The sequence below is a fragment of the Podarcis cretensis genome, assembly GCF_951804945.1.
Source record: "Podarcis cretensis genome assembly, chromosome: 13".
NCBI classification, from domain to species: Eukaryota; Metazoa; Chordata; class Lepidosauria; order Squamata; family Lacertidae; genus Podarcis; species Podarcis cretensis.
In genome coordinates this window covers 26,213,019-26,229,246 of record NC_137182.1, presented here as the reverse complement: position 1 = coordinate 26,229,246, position 16,228 = coordinate 26,213,019, and the positions used below count along the sequence as shown (strand labels likewise).

Sequence of the window (16,228 nt, the reverse complement as noted above, 5' to 3'; positions counted from 1 at the left end):
TCTAGAATATATCCTCCTTGCTTTCTGGTCCTTCTCTTGAGATGTAGTTGGCCAAGTAGGAGCTGATGGGATGTTCACTCACTATGAACAAGAATGTTACCAGTTTCTATGTTGAATGTTTTCTAATAAAATTACTCTTAAGCAGCAGCTTGAATTAAGCTTGCCTGATTTCTCTTCTGCCCTACAAACGGAGGCTGCTCTCGAGGAGCAGATGTACCTTTCAGCTGTAGCAGGATGAGGGAACTGTGGTTCACCAGGCGTTGTTGAGCTACAGCGCCCATCATCTCTGGCCCTAATGGTTAGGGCTGATGCGAATTAGGACGCCAGTGATATCCAATGGGCCACAGCTGCCACATCCTTGCTTTGCTTATGCAAGGTTCACTGCCATGCTATAAGTGAGACACAAGTAATTTATAAGCTCTTATGCTCAAGGTCCAGTTGAACAGGTATTACATGGAATACAGTGGTGCCCCACAAGATGAATGCCTCGCAAGACGAAAAACCCGCTAGACGAAAGGGTTTTCCGTTTTGGAGGTGCTTCGCAAAACGAATTTCCTATGGGCTTGCTTCGCAAGACGAAAATGTCTTGCGAGTTTTTCCAACTTTTTTCCCCTCCCCCCCCCTTTCTAAGCCGCTTATCTGCTTATCCGCTAAAAGCCGCTGATAGCGCTAATCCGCTAAGCCGTCAATGGGCTTGCTTCGCAAGACGAAAAAACTGCTAGACGAAGAGAATCGCGGAACGGATTCTTTTCGTCTTGCGAGGCACCACTGTGCTAAATTCATTGTGAGAATCTCTACAAAGCAGACAAGTTCTGGCTACCACAGTGATAATTTTTTCTGTAATTTGAAAATTTCAGACAGCCAGTTCTTTGGAGTAGGTCCTCCAGCTAATTGCTGCACCCCTGCCACCTTTCTGCGCTCTGGCTTTGGAGGTGGAAGAATGGGAGGTGGAAGTAGGCCTGCTGTCTCACAACAAGCTACTTCTTTAAATTTGCCCACTTTGAAGCACTTGGGGACCTAGTATGCATTACTTTTTCCCAAGATTTCTTTTACGCAGCTTCATTTTAGCACTAAAAATTATATGTAACAAAATCTAGCTAATGAACGCCATTTCTTTTTAGCTGTATTGTAGCCTTGTAGTGGTAGCCTGTGGTGCTCCAGATGTTGGACTCCTCCTTTTGAGGCATGCTGGCTGGAGCCAATGAGAACTGCCACTCAACATCAGGAAGGGCACAGGTTCCTCACCCTTGCACACATTTGTCTAAAATGACACCGAATTATAGAAATGTGTGATCTGAGTAACAATCCGAGGCCAGCAAATTTAATCAGTTCACTTTAAAATTTCTCCTGATCACAGTTTCTAGTTAAGTACTCCAAAGACAGGCTTCCTTGAACAATAACACTGTTTCATACAGATCATGATAAATCATAATCTCCCAGCAGTTCTCTTTTCATACCAACCCTATAAGGGCTCTAGGACAGAGAATTGATATTTGATGGGTCGAAAGACTCACAAGCCCACTCGTCATGATTTGAGGAAAAGATACACTGGGAAATACCAACACTTAGGTTGTTTAACATAGCATTCAATTAAGAATGGCATTAAAGAGGCTTTTCAAATATAGCTATTTGACTTTGGGCCTTAACAGTGCTTCAACATTTTACCTTCCCACAGTCAGTGGAGTGAAATCTATTGTACCAAAAGACAGGCCTCTGCTTCTGGGAGCTAATTTTCTGTAGAACTGAATGAATAGATAAGTATTTAAGCACAAATTTTGTGCTTTCTTCTCCTTCCTCTATTTACAAGCACAACTGTTAATATTAAGTTTTATTAAGAGGGGGGAGGGACATTGGGGTGTAAAGATTACAGTGGAGAATGAGGTCGGAATTCACTTGCTTGGGTTGGGACAGCAACTTATTTCCACAGCTTCTTGATAGACATATTCTTCTCACTGTCTTTTTGCATAACCTGCCAAAGAGAAAGTACATTAGAAATAAAGTCAGAAAGGCAAAAAGGCCAGTAGCAGAGATCAAACTTCCAAGCAGTTAAATGGCTACCCGAATTCTACACAATTTAGTAACCTTTTTGTATACCATCTGTTGGACAAGATGAAGTCTCAGCTCCAATCCCACCCTGAATATATGCATTAAACTCTCATTATTCCTTCCATATCCCTCCCACAAAAATGGATGTGGGCTTTTTTTCTTTTTGTATTGTCTACCCTGCTCTGGAACAAACCACATAGGCTTTCTCTGTAAAAGTACAGCCTTAATGTAACAAGTGACTAAACTATAAGGTCCCCACTATTACCCACACCTTCATTTAATCTCTGCAGCACCTTAGGAGAAAGGCAGTTACCTGCAAGCAAGTTCTGACATAAACACTGATGACAAGAGCAACAAAATGCAAATCCCTTACATCTTGGGCTCTTTGCACCCCAAAGAATAGCCCTTCCCTCATACCCACAGCCCACAATACCTTTGCTACAGCCATCTCGAAGTCTTCTTGAGTTACATGTACCCGCCTTTCCCTCAACGCGTACATTCCAGCTTCTGTGCACACGCCCTGCAAAACAGAAATGTAAGGGACCCACCTGAGCTGCCCCACACAAATGCCAAGAGAATATACAGCTCAGGTAGGCTTGCTTCTGCCCCACCCAAGGATAACAAAATGATAGCCATCAAAGTGGATGTGTGTGAAATTAGTACATATGACTAGGTACTGAACCTCTCCACTGATGGGAAATGGTTGGTCAGGACAACCCAAGAGTATCAAAATAGTTTGAATGTGTGGGTGCACACACCACCACAAGAGATTCCGAAATCCTTGATTTTTAAAATCTATGTCTGAAGTCCCTTCCGCTCACTGATGCAAACATACAAGCCTCAGAAAGTGTTACCAATAATCTCTAGCAGGCCTTGATAATCAAATGATCCTTAATGCTGCATGTGGTAGTTAGAGAAGGGGTGCCAAACTTGGGGAGCAGAATTCTCAGACACAAAACTTGCTACTTTACCTTGACCTCAGCCCCTGAAGCCCCTGGCATCAGCTCCGCAATTTTCCGCAAATTAATTCCACGTGTCAGGTTCATCTTGCGTGAGTGGATCTTCAAGATGTCAAGTCGAGCCTGTGGAGTGACAGGAAGGAGAGAGGAAGCGGCACTTAAATGACAATGCAGTTTAGCAAACAGGGACACTGGCTGCCAGGGTAAGAGAAACTATCGAGGGAAAGCCTACTACAGGAAGAAATACAATGGCTGTCTCCCACAAAGTCTCCATTACCTCTTCATTTGGTGGAGGGAATTCAATTTTTCTGTCAATACGCCCAGGGCGAAGCAGGGCTGAATCCAAGATGTCTATGCGGTTGGTCGCCATGATGACCTAAACAGGACAAAAAGAGTATTTCACTAGAAGCCTATATGGAGTGTTTTGGCTAATAAATACCAGCAGATGCTACATCTATCCCCGCTTCCCATCAACAGACCACAGTAAACGTTCTTCCCCAAGCCACCTATTACTTTTCTTCTCCTGCAGCCGGAATCCTTTGCCTCCTCCTCCACTTCTGTCCCTCTATAGTTGGTTGGTAGCAAGGTTTCATAGCCTTAAGTGCAATCTAGGTTCAAATTATGTATTTCTTAAAAAAAAAAATGCCAAGAAGAGCAACATTCTTCAAACTTCATCAATTATACAAACTACTTTCCTGTGCATAATCCACAGAATGATGGGAAAATGTGGATTCTGTTCCTTTCACAACATACCTTGATGTTCTTGGTGGCCTCAAAACCATCAAGCTGGTTGAGCAGTTCTAACATGGTGCGCTGAACCTCACTGTCCCCACCAGAGCCACCCTCCAGACGGGAGGAGCCAATGGAATCAATCTCATCCATGAAGATAATGGAGGGAGCGTGCTCCCGGGCCATGACAAAGAGCTCACGCACCATCCGTGCACCTGCCACCAGGAAACAAGCCAAGATCCTTTAGCAATTACTGCAGTGCCCCCCAAGAGCTAGATCAGCTCATCCCCCAAACATATAGCCCTATCTAAAAATGCTCCCTTACCCCTCTATCAAACGCAAACCATCCTGCCAGCCCCATCTCAGAGAGCCTAGTTGCATTTTTAAGAGACGGGTACAATAGTGCTCAATCAACAGGCATACCCTGGAAAAATTACGACAAAGGGGCAACTTGATCACAGAACTGGAATCTTGCGACCAAGCAATTCTGTGCTTGGAGGACCGTAGAACTCCCATTTTCAGGCGCTGCTAAATTGTAAACAGTCTTTTTCAAGTCATCCGCCAACTGTACAGGCAGCTACCTTTTTCTAGTGGGAAAAAGTATACATGGATCCCCAGGTATGGTCTAAGGTACATGAGCTGCCACCTTAACTGAAGCTAAGGAGGGCTGGGCCTCATCAGTGCCTGGATGGTTGGGTCTCCTGAGAATAACGTGCACACTGCCTAATAAAGTTTGAATGGAATGCCATAGAGAGATGGACTGGGAAGTCCTAAGAGAAGTGACTCGTAATGGTTAATGTTTTATATATGTACAGTAGAACCTCGGTTTTCGAAATGTAATCCATTCTGGAAGACCGTTCGACTTCCAAAACGTTCAAAACCTGAAAGCGGAAGCCTCAATACAGTAGGGAAACTCAAAACGGAAGCCGTGTAACACATTCAGCTTCCAAAAATCGTTCGGAAACTGAAACAGTTACTTCTGGGTTTTCAGCATTTGAAAGCCAAACATTCAACTTCTGAGATGCTCGAAAACAGAGGTTCTAGTCCATAAAAAACTTATGGAAAATGTATCATTTTAAAACTTTTTTTAAAAGGCGCACTGCCTTAAATCCCAGGCTAGAATAAGGGAAGGATAAAAATGTGATAAATAATAAAAACTTTCTCTCTCCCATCCACCCCGCCTCACTCACCTTCCCCAATGAACTTCTGCACAAGCTCAGAGCCAGAGACACGGATGAACGTGCAATCAGTGTGATGAGCCACTGCTCGGGCCAGCAAAGTTTTCCCAGTCCCAGGAGGTCCATACAGCAGCACACCCTGCAATAAGTGTAACATGAGATTAGTATGGGGAGGGAACTAAATGCATTTAGTGGAGAGGAAGAGAAAGGAACTCATGGCAGCACAGCACGTCTGACAACCTCTCTTGCAGACTGTCTAGTACCTTGATGGTGTCAGTTGGGGCAATGAAACAAAAGGTGTAGAAAATCTGCATCCTTTTGCGGGCTTTTAATACAGAGGCCTGCTTTCTACCCACCCTCCATTTGTCGTAGGCATGGAGTCCCAGGAATCTGCCTTATACCAAGACAGACCCTTGGTCTGCCTAGCCCTGAACAGTAGTTCTTTTCCATTCTGAGACAGGCTATTTCCCTTGAACTGGAGATGCCAGGGGCTGAACCTTGGCCTTCTGAATCAAGGCACGTGCTATAGCCCCTCATACCTTTCAGATGCACCCCTCCCTAAAGAAGGCCCAGGAAATGGGGGCGACAGCAAACTGGACTGCTTCTCTTCATGTGGGATGAGTATTTCAATACTTATTTGTAGTTAATGTCAAGTGTGAGTAATCGTCTATCCATTTCTCTAAAGTCTGGTCTAGTGAGAAAGCGAGGCATGATATGGTGGGGACACCACATCTCTTTTCACTTGCCTTGGGTTGAGCAATGCCCAAAGCTTCAAAAAGCTCTGGATGCTTGACGGGCAGCTCAATCACTTCCTTGATCTCTTTGATCTGCTTGTCAAGGCCACCAATCATCTCATAAGTGGAGTCTGGCACTTTCTCCACCATCATCAATGAGACCAGGGGGTCCACCTTGTTTGGCAAGATTTTGTGGAGTGTGTAGCTGTCATTCCGTAAGGCAACACGGCAGTTCGGGGTTACCTGTGTGGTATAGAGGTACATGAGATGCATGTTCCACCCTGGGTTTCCCCAGGGGCATTTAAAAGATAGAGCAAACCCAGACACAGGAAAGAAAACAGCACACATGCAAATCCAACAGAGACATAAACACCACTATTCCCATTCTGGTATTCCCATGTCTGTGGAATACCAGACATGGCCCAGAAAATACTCACATCGTTGATGTCTATGTTTTTATCCACGTCAACAACAAACTTGCCTTCAGGATGAACCTGGAACAGAGGGCCAGTTATTACCGTAAGAATCAAACACTTGCAGGATCAATGGCAAAACAAGTCCAGCCAAAGAAATCAACAGTCAACATGGCTCATAGGAAAAATATACCCACTTCCACCCTTATGGCAAAGCACTTCTAGCTTACAGTGCAAAACAAGTAGAAGATATTATTGAGGAAGATTACTATTGTAAAAACAGATAAAAAAGTGTTTTGGAAGCCACATAGGATTCATTAAGCACCTAGATATCCAATCATTTTTGCTACTTCTGTTCAGAAACAGCAAAGTAACAGGAGAATTCAGTTGTGAACCCACGTTAAAATTCTCACCTCTACCATGAAGTAATTGGGGGCCTCAGACATGCCACTGTCTTCCAATTTCAACCTTACAGAGCTGTCCTTTTTATGCTGCTCTTCCTCCAAGGAGCTCAGAGCAGCATACCTGCATCTCTTCTCAACCCCCATTTTCTGCTCACAAATTTGTGGGGCGGAGGCTCGGGTGAGAGATGGCAACTAGCCCAAGATCACCCAATGAACTTCACAGTTAGGTTGGTATTTGAACCCATGTTCTTCCCAGTCCTAGTTTTAACACTGTGCTTTGAATATTGAAAAGTGCTGTTTAAATGCCAACAGTTATTATTCCCAACTCATAATCATAGCCTGTTTGAAAGACAACCCTCCTCTACACACAGAGATGTACATATCTGATACACACATGCAGGGGGTGACCATACCTTGACAAGCACTTTCTTTTTGTCCATAGCCCTCACCACTTCACCCACGTAGGAACCTTGTTCCTGCAGAAGTTGCAACTCCTCGCGAAGCAGGCGCACTAGGGTGGTCAGAGAAAACAAAACAGCATTAGCACCAATGGAGAGGAAGTCTCCCAATTCAGCATCATCTTGGACAACTCAGGGACTGCCCCTCCCTAGAGAGGCAACATTTCCAGAAGCAAGGGAGGAAACATTTCTCGGGGGTTTTTTTCTCATAAAAAGAAATAAGGGAAATAAGAAGCATATCTATTAGTATATCTATAAGTAGTATATCTATAAGAAGCATATCTATAAGTAGCATATCTATTTCAGAACAGTCCAAAAGCTTAGTTTACCACCTTAAGGAAACAAAATGCTTTATGTACACAAAACTCTGCTGCTTTCTATTTTGATTACATTTAAAAGTATTTACATCTCAAGTTATAAATACACCCAGCGTTTGATATTTTATTTATGAGATTACATAAAGTGAACACAGATTCTTAACATAAAAGCATTACACTTTATAAAAATATAATCAGTAAAGCAAAGTTGCTTCAAATTAAGGTAGCAAACATATACTGGTTTTTGCCAGTGGGGAAAACGTGGGTGCAGGGTAGAAATAGAATTTAAAAACAAAAGCCATCAAACCTCTCCCAAAACACAAAAGCAACGCTGAAGATTGCTGAACAATCCCCAACTTACCCTTGGCATTAAGTTCATTCCGCTGTGCCTGCAGCCGTCTGAGATTCTGGCTCTTATCGTTGACTATCAACTTGAAGAAGAAACGGAGAAAGATGACACCTCACCCCAAAATAACATAGTACCCCGTCAACTAAGGGTGTTTGCTCCCCCTACACCAGCCACCAGATAATTATTTTCACTGAGATATGAGTTGGGGCACTCTGGCTACTAGCTGGCAAACAAGGGATAATTGCATTATCTTTTCCTAAGGAGTGGAAAAGCAGCTAGCTCCAAACAGGATGTAAACACCAGGTGCATGTGGTGGTTAGAGTGTTGGATTAAGGTCAAGGAGACTCAGGTTCAACTCCTCACTTTGCTGTGTAGCTCTCCAAGTAAGCACTGGTCAGTTACTGTCTCAGCCGGCCTATCTCACAGGGCAGGAGTGGGGCAGGGGGGAGAAGAACCACCATGTAAACTGCCTTAAGCTCACTGGAGGAAAGGTGTGAGAAAAGGGTAGCAAATACAGTGGTGCCTCGCAAGACGAAATTAATCCATTCCGCGAGGCTCTTCATATAGCGGTTTTTTCGTCTTGCGAAGCAAGCCCATTGACAGCTTAGTGGATTAGCGCTATTAGCGGTTTAGAGGCTTTTAGCGATCAGCTGTTAAGCGGCTTATCAGCGGATCAGCTGATAAGCGGCTTAGCGGCTTAGGAAAAGGGGGGGGAAAGGGGAAAAAACCCGCAGGAACTCGCAAGACATTTTCGTCTTGCGAAGCAAGCCCATAGGGAAATTCGTTTTGCGAAGCGCCTCCAAAACGGAAAACCCTTTCGTCTAGCGGGTTTTCCGTCTTGCGAGGCGTTCGTCTTGTGGGGCACCACTGTACACAACTCTCCCCCCCCCCCAGTATTGTCGAAGAGATCTCTCTTTTCCTTCCAAACACCTTCCTTTATGTGTCATGTCTTGTCTTTTACAGTGAAGAAACAGACATACTCTGTGTGTTGAAATGTATTTGAACACACACACACGCCATAGCCCGGCAAACTTTTTGTCAAAACCACATTATAGAATGCATGCCTATCTTCATCCATTAATTATAAACCTGAGAGGAGGGCCTATATCTTGCCCTTAACATAGGCACTATAGAAATAAAAAAGTGAGCCAATAAAGAGACTAGAGATCATCTAAAGATCCACTAGCCATAGTATGCCCCACATGTTAAAACAACTTGTGTGTATGAAAGTTGTGTTGTGTGCGTTTGAGAAAGGATTTAGAAAGTGAGAACTTATATTGATCCTCCCACTCCAGGAAACAAGAATATCTCACCTGTAGCTCTTCAATCTTGGAGAGGTAATACTGGCGCAGCCCAGTCCCACCTTTGCCTTCATCCAACTCCATCTGCCCGAAAGATTTGGGACAGCAAAAAGAAGAAGACAGATAAGCTCAAGGACAAGAGGCACAGCTCACCACCCACCCCCCAAGTTAAATTACAGCCCACTACCCAAACCATGAATTGTCACCCCTACCTTACAATTTGCTGTTTCACTCCTCTCCCCAGCCCATGAGCTAACACGCCTACTATTTAGAAACAGGCACCCTTTAACTGTTTAAAATAGGCAGTAACACCCTCTCCAACACTTAGAAGTGACAGCAAGCGAGAACGGGCTTTTCTGCGATGGCTCCCCGTTTGTGGAATGCCCACCCAGACAGTCTTGCCTGGTGCCATTGTTACATATCTTTAGGTGCCAGGCAAAAAAAATGCCAAAGGCCTTTAGGGCTGGTTGAACACTCTATGGCCTTTAAAAATGTGTTTGTGGGAGGGGGAGCTATGGGCGGTAGTCCTTTTGATGTTTTACTGTGCTATACATTTTGTGTCTTCATCTTGCATTAAACCACCCTGCGATCTTCACGCAAAGAGGGTGGTGGTTGTTTAGTTGTGTCCGAAACTTCGTGACCCCATGGACCAGAGCATGCCAGGCACTCCTGTCTTCCACTGCCTCCCGCAGTTTGTACGTTTAATAAATAGCACAATCACTACTAGTACCGGTAACCTTTCACATGACATTACAAGCCACCTTTCCACATTACGTGGACCCTCCCATATTATCATTTTAAGGCAGGCAAAGGAGGACACACCTTCCCCGCTTTCTAACTGTGAACCGCCCTGAGACCCCCGGGTATAGGGCGGTATATAAATTCAATTAATAATAATAACGCAGCTGAGCAGCAACTACACCCACCCAGATTGCCTTCATACCACCAAGCGCCTCTGTCGGATCAGGGGCCCTTTAACGTCAGGCCACCTCCTTCCCCTGTTGCCCCGCCAACATCTCCGTCACTTTCGCAGTTAATCTGCATCCACACACAAACGAACTTCCTTCTCATTCCCCGTTTATGCCCCCCCACCACCATTTTTAACGAAAGCCTCTCCGCCATCCCTTCCCCCTTTGTCCAGGCAAGTGGCAAACGGACCTCTCTTATCTCTCGCCCACTTTTACAAACAAGACACCCCCGTGAGAACAGTGAGAGAGAGAGCGGAGGCCGGAGTGACTCAGCACTCGCGGGAACCCGCTTACCTGCTCCGGCCCTTCAACCGCCATTTTCCCCCTCGCCGGTATCCACATTCACTGAAAGGCGCATGCGCTCACTCAACGGCGGAAGCTGCGGGAAGGGAAGGCCTCCTTCCTCCTTCCGGTTGCTTGCCCTCAATCAACATGGCCGACCCGCGAGCGCCCTTCTTGGGAAAAGGAAGCCGTTTCCTTCCCCCCTCCCTTTCCGCTCCAAAGAGATCCGGTCCACAGTTGGTTTAATTGGTCTACTTCCGGTTCTAGATTGCCGGGTTCTGTATGGGGCGGAGCAAGAATTGCCCCCCCTTCCATATGATGAGTACTACGAATTTGCGATCGAGAACCGGAAGCGACGTTTGTTGATACTTCTTGTATTCATATCTCTTAGTTTTCTTGCGGCGTTTAGGCGCTGCACATGCGTACGTACCTCCTTCCGCCTTAAGTCATTTTTGACATACTTTTGCTGCCATGTTGGTACGGTCCTTAGTGCCTTAGATGGAAAAAAAAGGGGAAATCGAATGACAGTTTGACGTACAGTAGTTGTCTTTCGGATTTCCTATGGTCCCCTAGGAGGTAAAACGTGATCTCTGCATAACTTCCTGTCCGTTTGCATTTGGCGGGCGAGCGGGGTGGGGTGGGCGAGGACTCTGCCACACTCAAGATGGCTGTGATGATGCCGGCGAACGTAATGATACAAACCGGAAGAGGAAGTGCTACGGGCTACAGGAAGGATCAGATCAAGTTCCGAGCACATGTGCGTGTAGTGGCTGCTTCTCTGCGCCGGAGGGACCCCCAGCTGCTGATTCCAAGATGGGCAAGAAGCCCAAAGTGGGGAAGACCCGAAGGGACAAGTTCTATCACTTGGCCAAGGAGACTGGTGAGAAAATCGGGGTGGAGTTCTGATTTATTTGTTTACTCCCTTAAGTAATAAACGACCCCAATGTGTCTTGCCCTCATTCCCAGATACGTGGGGATAGTTGCTCGACAGAGAGGAAAAGTCACTCTGTGTGGGTTCAGAGACACTCTTTCCCCGCTCTTTGCCCTGTGAGGTAGTTACTATGGCTTAAGTCTTGGGCTGGGATTGATTTGTGGATTAACGGGGGCCCCGGAGGTGCGGTTGAAGTTGAAACTGTTCCACTCCGGGATAGCCGAGTCGATAGAACATGAGACTTATAATAATAATAAATAAATCTCAGGGTCGTGGGTTCAAGCCCCACGTTAGGTGAAAGATTCTCGCATTGCGGGGGGTTCGACTAGATGACCCTCTTGGTCCCTTCCAACTCTGCAATTCTATGATTCCCTGAGGAGGCAGGGGAGACCTAGCTGTAAGGTTTCTGCTGAGGATTGGGTAAACAGTAACAGACTTAAACTTGTGGGATGTAGAATTAGGTTAAAGTTTATACTGGGCATCGTCAACCTTTCCAAACCCAGGTTCCACTTTGGGGACCCATTTCTTAATCTTTTACCTATATTAGCAAGGCGGCAGTGTTTCTGTTGCAACACACGTCGGATCAGGTTCTGACCCACCTGTTGAAGACCATTGCTATACATGACTCTTAAGAGGAACTTAATAATGCTTAGGTATAACTTGCATATGGAGGGTTGTGTAATCTTCTTGCAGGGGGCAAAATATTATTATTAACAACAACAATAGCAGCAACAGTTGACATTTGATAAGTGCTTTCAGATGTTTGAAGTGTTTTAGTTACCATCTTTACAACAGTCCTGTGAGTTAAATAAGTGTTATTCCCCATAATGTAAATGGAAGGGACCAAGAGGAAGTGGCTTACCTAAGACCACCTTAATGAGTTTATGACAGAGGCAAGATTTGAACTGGGGGCTTCCCGATTCATAGCTTAGTCTCTTTAACCACTACACTATGCTGCTCTTACAATTCAAGGTTTGGGTGAGTATCCATTGGGCTTGCTTTAGATATAGGTTGTCCTTTAATGGAAGGACCATAATTCAGTGGCAGAACATAGACTTTCCATGCAAAGTTACAACCTAGCAGCAGGTCCCAGCCAGCTGGTTGAGGTTGGGCTAATGATGTGCGAAGGCCAGTGCAGGCTGTATAAAGCGGCTTCCTATGTTACCTAGGTTGGGCTAGCTAAATGATATCTGGGCCACATTCTAAAATTTGAGGCATACTTCACTCTTGCGCTATAGGGTATGTGTATTGGATTGATAGTGAGATAGATAGATAAATCATTCTTGATCAGCCCCTGGAACAATGAGCAGCCATTCTCCTTGCATCTCCAGGATAGCCCATTAAATACTACTTCCTAGTGGCCCACCCTCATCTTGGCCAAATAAGACAGTGCTCAAGGATTGGACTTCGCCTTACATGGTTGTTCTGGGAATTAATTGGGGAGGGAAAGAACCATGTACGCTACCTCAAGTTCCATGGAGAAAAAAGGGGGGGGGATATAAATGCATTGAATGAATGAATGAATGAATGAGGTCTAACTGGGCACGGCATGGTGCTCATGTATCCCTTTTCCAGGATTCCGTTCCCGTTCATCTTTCAAGCTCATTCAGTTGAACCGCAAATTCCAGTTCCTTCCAAAGTCTCGGGCGCTGCTGGATCTGTGCGCTGCTCCTGGAGGATGGTGAGTGACTGGCAAGCAGGGCAGGGGGCGTGTGGAGGATGTTTCGTTCAGGATTAGAGAAGTCGTGCTACTGACATGTTGCTGGTACAGGTCACATATATGAGGCTGTGTGGTTCTGATAGCTGGGGAAGATCTTCCAATAAACAACAGTGAAAAATGTTCAGTATACGCCAGTGATAATGTTGAAATTTCAAGATACTCATTTGCTTTGGTCCTGTGACTTGTCCATGAAAGGATCCCCACTGTGGAGATATTTGGGGAAGTCAAGGTGAAGCGGACTGCCTCTGAGGCTTCAGAACCACCCCAAGTGGACTTGTAAGGTTTGCAGCTGCCCTTGAGCTGTCCATTCTGTGAGCGACAACACTGGCTTCCAATCAAGAAATGCTTTCACCAGGGCTCCATTTTTTACTTGGAATCGCTGTGCTTTGGGGAGGGGCAGAGAAAGGACACTGTCAGAAGCAGAAAACATTTTTAAAGAGAAAAAGTATTTGGTCACTAGGCAATAATATTTATATATTGCTTAATATGCAAAACCCCTAAGCTGTTTACAGAACATGCAGTAAAATAATCTTAAAAAGAAAAATGTACGTACAACGTTTAAAACAAAAAATGCAATGACATACATTAGTAAAAATAGAGAAGTCATCAGTAAAACATTCAGTTAAATTCAATAAATAGCAAAACAGAACAATGTGATGAATGGCAGTCTTTTAGTCATAACTTCCTAATCTCTGCACTCACCCTGTTGAAATTCCGTTGTGGCGACCATAACCCAGGTTTAAGGTGGCACTTGGCAATTAGCTTATATACCTGAGTTTCTAAAACTGGTCTAGGCATTTCTTGGTCTCCACACACACACCCATTATAATCAGGGAAGACATCCGAAGGCTTTTTTTTTTGAAACCACGATTTTATTAATCTAGATTTTCAAGATAGCCTACTAAATAGAACCATAAAACAGATCAAAAATGTCAGAAACAAAAACAATTATCGTAGCAACAGTAAAAATAAAAAAGCAGTAGTTATAAGATCAGTTAACTGATCTTATTCAAAGGCTTTTGAAAATGAGGCAAGGGTGCCTTAGATTTGAGGTGAAGCACAACATCTGCCTCAGCCAAGACAAATATTTGCTTTTTTTCTTAAGGGCACAAAATATCTTGCATCGGTAGCCTGCCCAACATTTTCTTGCTTTGGTCCAGCCCATCCTACAGAGGAAGGGGCAAGCAGTTGGCTTGATTTCAAGTTGTGCTCTAGATCAGTGTTTCCCAACCTTGGGCCTCCAGCTGTTTTTGGACTACAATTCCCATCATCCCTTGCCACTGGTCTTGCTAGTCAGGGATGATGGGAGTTGTAGTTCAAAAACAGCTGGAGGCCCAAGGTTGGGAAACACTGCTCTAGATAAAGGGTTCTCGGGAAAAGGGACTCTCTTGCCCGGCTCTCCAGTTCTGAGAAGGGCGAGAGCTCTTCCCTGCTGCACTAAATCTCTTGAGGCTCTCGTCAGGGGCTGCATGCCTGCAGTGGGGCAGAGCCAAAAGTGGTTGGAGCTACCCTTCTTTTATTTCCTTTTCTGCCACACCTCCTCTCTTCCCACCCAGCATGCTGCGAAAGGAGGGATAGATTGCTACCTGTCAGTTCAGGTTTCTGGGAAGAGCGGAGGGCTTTTGAAGTTAGGTCCAGGCCTGTAGGTTGACCACCCCTGTCCTGAAGATTCCCTGACTCTGCCTTCGCAGAGCATGTTTTGTAGGCCTTTGTTTGCACAGATTATCAGTAATCTTCGAAACAGCCCAATAGAACAGACTGGAAAGAATATTTTTGTGTTACAAATGCACACATGCATCCAGAAGATTGTGCTTTGTCTTATTATAATTAATTTAAGATTTGGACAGAGAGCCTCCTGGGTCAGAATAGCCTGTCTTTAACCACTGTGCAACACTAACTGGCGTTCATTTGAGATAAGATTTGATTTTAATTAAGAGCCTCCTGGATCACACCTCACTATCTTTAATCATTACATAACGCTAGATGACATTCAGAAAGTCTTGGTACTGGGGTAAGAGCAGGAAAGGTTTAGAGTTGCAGAGGCAACTCAGATTTTATCAAATGAACCAGGTTTGTTCTCACTCTTTGGGTGTCATTGTTGACTCGCTCAAAGGTAGACCTGATTCTGTTCTTCCATCAGGTTGCAGGTGGCTTCGAAGTTTATGCCTGTGTCCAGTCTTATAATTGGTAAGTAGCCTTGATGCGGGAAGAAGAGAAGGAAGATACTTAGAGCAGAGCCCTAATTTAGCCTAGCTTCCCATTTCCCAACCCAGATGTATCTGGGGAGCTCACAAGAAGGGACATGAATCATAGAATTGTAGAGTTGGATGAGACCCCAAGGGTCATCTAGTCCAACCCCCTACAACGCAGGAAACTCGGCTGAAGCATCCATGACAGATGGCCATCCAGCCTCTCTGCCACTGCTGCTCTCCCAGGTGTTCAGAGACACACTGGCTAGAGCCAAGGTAGGGAACCAATGATTCACCCGAAATTAATGGACTACAACTCCAGCCAGCGTGACCAATGGTCAGAGATGATGGGAGTTGTAGTTCAGCAGAGCCTGGAGTGCCACAGGTCCCCCTCCCTCAAGGGGAGGGAGGATGTGGGGCTGATGTACACAAAAGGATCATGGCTTTTCATTTGCATAGTAAAGAGCATTTTGAACTCCCCATATACATTATCTTCTTGCACATTCTCTGTAAGGTAAGGACGGTAATATCCCTGGCGAGAGGCTGAGAGCAAGGGGCCTGCCTAAAAGGATCCTCACAAAGATTCCTGCATTGCAGGGCGTTGGGCTGGATGACTTTGGGGGTCCCAACTCTAGAGTCCTAGGATTCTCTGTCCATGGAAGAGAGTGCATTTGAAGCAGGTTCATTTCCTGGTTCAGAGCCATTGTTTCTTAATTGCCAGGTCATGCCAGCTCTCCTGAGCAGGCAAAGGAAGCAGTGGGAGGGGGCTGGGTGTGCATTGAGCAAATTGCCCTACAGCAGGGCTGGGGAGCCAGGCTTTGGTGGACTCCAGATCCCATCATCCCCCAGCTGGCGTGGCCAGGGCCGAGGAGAGTGGTTGCCTTCCTACGACTTGGAGGGAACCAGCTTCTTCATCGCTGCCACAAATCGTAAAAGGGGTTTCCTGATGCTTCACATGTAAAAGCAAAGCACATTGGGAGAGTACGTGCCTCAGGTCCCAAAGTCGACCCTTTGTTTAGAAGGATTTCTAGCAGAAGGAAAGACCACCTGCGGTAGGGCTTGGGAAGCTGCTGCAAGCCAGAGTGGGCAGCACTGGGCTAGGTGCAGTAGCAGCCCCTGCGGTAGGGCAGAGCAGCTCTCCCAACACAGGTGCCGCTGCTGCTTCCCTGGATGGGGTGGCAGCAGAATTGGGCAACGTGGCTTCTCCTGGGGGTCTACCTAGAGCAGTGTTTCTCAAACTTGGGTCTCCA

General features: G+C 45.5%; 2 protein-coding genes across 3 annotated transcripts in view; one reads left to right on the top strand and one right to left on the bottom strand.

Annotated features, from left to right (window-relative positions):
• Nucleotides 1-1,813: 1,813 nt before the first annotated feature.
• PSMC5 (proteasome 26S subunit, ATPase 5) lies at nucleotides 1,814-10,298 on the bottom strand. Its single transcript, XM_079948842.1, has 12 exons — nucleotides 10,151-10,298; nucleotides 8,901-8,972; nucleotides 7,600-7,669; nucleotides 6,877-6,974; nucleotides 6,084-6,140; nucleotides 5,659-5,889; nucleotides 4,925-5,051; nucleotides 3,759-3,949; nucleotides 3,283-3,381; nucleotides 3,018-3,128; nucleotides 2,480-2,566; nucleotides 1,814-1,969 (listed from the first exon to the last, which is right to left on the bottom strand). The coding sequence occupies exons 1-12, from the start codon at nucleotides 10,196-10,198 to the stop codon at nucleotides 1,916-1,918; spliced, it is 1,245 nt and encodes a 414-aa protein (XP_079804968.1). The 5' UTR covers nucleotides 10,199-10,298; the 3' UTR covers nucleotides 1,814-1,915.
• Nucleotides 10,299-10,847: 549 nt separating this feature from the next.
• Nucleotides 10,848-16,228, top strand: part of FTSJ3 (FtsJ RNA 2'-O-methyltransferase 3) — a 53,170-nt gene continuing 47,789 nt past the window's right edge. The window contains exons 1-3 of one of the 2 annotated variants that reach the window (XM_079948705.1): nucleotides 10,848-11,018; nucleotides 12,645-12,750; nucleotides 14,930-14,976. In XM_079948705.1, coding sequence (XP_079804831.1) covers nucleotides 10,952-11,018; nucleotides 12,645-12,750; nucleotides 14,930-14,976 — 220 coding nt within the window. In that variant the 5' untranslated portion in view covers nucleotides 10,848-10,951. The remainder of the gene's footprint in view (nucleotides 11,019-12,644; nucleotides 12,751-14,929; nucleotides 14,977-16,228) is intronic. The other variant, XM_079948704.1, reaches the window with a different exon arrangement.

What these genes read in the sequence shown, in the direction of transcription:
- PSMC5 (XM_079948842.1), bottom strand. Translation starts at nt 10,198, where the DNA reads ATGTGGATACCGGCGAGGGGGAAAATGGCGGTTGAAGGGCCGGAGCAG. An exon ending in CGGTTGAAGGGCCGGAGCAG is followed by an intron (nt 8,973 to 10,150) that starts GTAAGCGGGTTC and finishes TCTTTCGGGCAG; the next exon opens with ATGGAGTTGGATGAAGGCAA. An exon ending in GCAGAAGTTCATTGGGGAAG is followed by an intron (nt 3,950 to 4,924) that starts GTGAGTGAGGCG and finishes TCCTGGTGGCAG; the next exon opens with GTGCACGGATGGTGCGTGAG.